This window comes from Leptonotus elevatus, chromosome 1 (assembly GCF_054856555.1).
Source record: "Leptonotus elevatus isolate MCC_2025b chromosome 1, RoL_Lele_1.0, whole genome shotgun sequence".
NCBI lineage: Eukaryota > Metazoa > Chordata > Actinopteri > Syngnathiformes > Syngnathidae > Leptonotus > Leptonotus elevatus.
The window spans coordinates 2,208,983-2,212,500 of NC_141239.1; the positions used below are offsets into that span (position 1 = coordinate 2,208,983).

A 3,518-nucleotide genomic window follows, 5' to 3' on the forward strand; every position below is an offset into this window, starting at 1 on the left:
ATATTACACAGTTGAATTTAATAACTGACCATAACACCATAAAGAAGACTTTTTACGGTATAAATGACGGCGGCGGCAGCCGATTTAGCAGATGCTAAATTGCTAACGTACATAAATAACACTGCAAGACTTGCATGAAACTGCCAACTTCGATGGCATTTTGACCACACATACGGGAGAAATAAATCCGGATTGTACAAACTTGTAAAGCCTTTTTGTATGATCAGATTTGGAAGCACAAGAGAGGAGCTAATTCCACATCGCCAAGTAAAAAAACCTTCCTTACACTTCATCGGCAATCCGACGTGTCCACCTTGTGCGTGTAAATCATGTCCTTCTCATCAAAGTGACATTCAATGCTCTTGGGCGGAAAGTTGACGGACGGCTAGCTTTAGTCCTCCTCGCCGTTCTAGTCCATTAACGCTGCACCACTACTTTCCTGCCGCAGGGGGGGGCGTGTTCAGAGAAATAGTCACATGACGTCCCCGTATTTCTATTACGGCCAAGCGGGAGCGAGTAATCATCAATCATACGAGTCGAGTCTGTGTCTTGAGCCCCGCACCAAACCCCTGAGACCCCCTGGGGTTCAATTGAACCCAGTTTAAGAACCGCTGCTTGGCTCAAAGGTTGGGAAACAATTGTCTGGACTTTATTTCAGATTATTAAAAGATCTTCATTGAGAAAATAAGTCTTAACTCATTCACTGCCATTGACGGCTATAGACGTCAAAAATTCATTTCAACTATTTCTATTAGTTTAACATTTTTTCCCACTTTTATTAACAAGAGTATGAAAACCTATAAAAAAATGATTGTACATTTAGAATAGATATAAAATTTATGATTAATCATGAGTTAACTATTGAAGTCATGCGATTAATTACGATTAAAAAACGTAATCGCGATTCAAAAAAAGAATCGAGAAAAAATTGAAAAATTAGGGGCGTCAGGCGATTAAATTTTTTTATCGTAATTAATGTCATGACTTCAATAGTTAATCACATTTTTATATCTGTTCTAAATGTACAATAAAAAAATTATAGGTTTTCATACTCTTGTAAACAAAAGTAGAAACAAATGTTAAACTAATAGAAATTGTTAAAATTAATTTTTGACGTCTATAACCGTCAATGGCAGTGAATGAGTTAAAAACAAAACAAGTGATTCTAGGTGGCCGTGACAGTCGCGTGTGCACAAATCTGCCCTATTTAAAGGTTCGCCACTTGTTGCATGCTAATGACGACTTTGCAATGACCCGCTTTCAGAAGACAGCAGACAGGTGATTACGTGATTGAGCTGCAGCCGTTTCATCTGTTCGACGTCTTTATGATTGACTCAATGTCGCAAAACGTAATGACATAGCGTAAATCTGCACTCGATGACCTGACACAATCACGCGTGCTCTCTCTTCATGTCATGTTAATGTTTAAGAAAATGTGGATGGCTGCGCATAATGAGCTCTCGTCACAGCTGACATGTTGACCGAAGACACGTTAATGAGGCTCCCATGCACAGGTATAAAAATCATACCATAATGTCGGTTAAATAATTGCCCGATAATTTTACTCCTCTCGGCCACAACTGACTGACAACATGCTACAAACAGCACATAGCCGGCAACTGCAAAGTTATACCTCAATTTATTACCAAAAGACAGGTATAAAAAAATAAAAAATAAATTTCCTGAGACAAAAACGTTGCATCTATATACAACAAAAACATATTTTCTTGTCTTAATAGTCAAATGTAACATTGACCTCAAGGCTGTACTATACATGCATCGCTCAAAGAGGAGGGATGAAATGTAGAGCGCAAAGCTAAACATGTACAATAAGGTGCTGACACCTCACTGCATTTTATTACAAGCTATATTTATAACCAAATGCTCTACTTTTTTTTTTTTTTTTTTTTACCATTTACAAGTTTTCTGGAACCCGGTGGGGTTTCATGGCAAGCATATAACCACAGAACTGAATACAACAAACAATTAGAGCTCATCTAAAACAGTGAATATAAAAAGTATACACACCCCCCAGGTCAAATGGCATGTTTTTGCGATTAAAAAGAAAAGAAAAAACTGTTCCACTATTAATGTGACCTCGGACCTGTTGGTTGTGTGTGCACATTTGTGCAACCATATTATTTCAGCTTAGGTCTATGGAGGACCAAAACTGCCAAAATCAAAAGTAAATAAATAGATAAATAAAATGAGAAACTAAAAATGGATATAAAAAATATTATACAAAAATATATATGTAAACAAAAAAATAAAAAAATTAAAAACAAGATTTAAAAAATAAAAGCACCGCATTTTCACGACCATAAGGCGCACCGTATTATAAGGCGCAGTCACAGTTACTGGTGCTTTTTCTGTGTTGTAAGGCGCACCGCACTATTGGGTGCACGCACAGTTAAACATACGCTAGCTGAAAACATATGTTAGCATGCTATTATGCTAAAACCTATGATAGTGCATGTTTTTGAGAAGGCAGCGAACAGAACAAAACTGAGTTCAGTTGAAGTAAAAATGTAAACAGTGAGTTCAGTTGTACTTGAAGTATATAACAGGCACGTGCAGAGGAGGGGCTATGGGTATACATATACACACACATATATATATATACATATACACACACACACGTATATATATATATATATATATATACACATATACATTTTATTTCCATTTTTATTTATTTATTGTACTTAATTTTTTAATTTTATTATTTATATCCGTTTTTATCTTCAGTTGTATTTATCCATTTATTTATTTTTTAATTTCGGCAGTTTTGGTCTTCCATATGAGTCGCATTAATGTTGGAAAACAAAAATTCAAACAAATCTCAAAAAGTGCCATTTAACCACGCACGATTCAATTTGTGCGGCTTCAAGATGAGGAATCTTTAAGTGATGTTGAGAGAGTGAAAAGCGGAGCTCAACAAAGAACTGTAAGTTCCAGTGGGCAAAAAGAGGCAACAGAACTTGCATCCTTTGGGATCAAACTTGTAAAAAAAGAAAGTTTGTTTCTTGAGGCATTTGGGATGAGGATGGTACCTGAGGCTATTTGTCATCCTTTGTCCCCACTGGAAGATCTTTCCTCTCTTTCTTTACTGCCACAGTCTCGTCTTTGATGGCGTCGGCGTCGGCTGCTCGTTTCTTCTCCTCCTTAACCGGCTCACCTTTGACCTTCATATCCGCGCTGAGAGCGCGTGCGCGGGGCTTCATGCCGGCGGCGCCCTCGGGCGCAGCGGCGGCGCTCTCGCACACCGTTGGCCCTTCCCACTTTGGGATGTCCAAGTTCAGGTGCTCCATCAGCTGCTTCATGACGTCATCCACGTAGCCGTTGATACGCAAGTGAGCATGCTTGTCCTGCAAGACAACAAGTCAGAACAAACTTTATGGGCTTGGTTGATGAATAAAATGCTACATCAACAAATATGAATGCAGCGTGTAATTTTATGCACCTGTATTCGCAGCACAGACATCATAAAAAGGGAAACAACAACGCTTTGCTGTGGT

At 38.2% G+C, this 3,518-nt stretch overlaps 1 protein-coding gene across 1 annotated transcript in view; it reads right to left on the reverse strand.

The window, feature by feature from the left end:
* Positions 1-1,623: 1,623 nt before the first annotated feature.
* Positions 1,624-3,518, reverse strand: part of sirt6 (sirtuin 6) — a 13,535-nt gene continuing 11,640 nt past the window's right edge. The window contains exon 8 of the mRNA XM_086071831.1: positions 1,624-3,368. Coding sequence (XP_085927957.1) covers positions 3,060-3,368 — 309 coding nt within the window. The 3' untranslated portion in view covers positions 1,624-3,059. The remainder of the gene's footprint in view (positions 3,369-3,518) is intronic.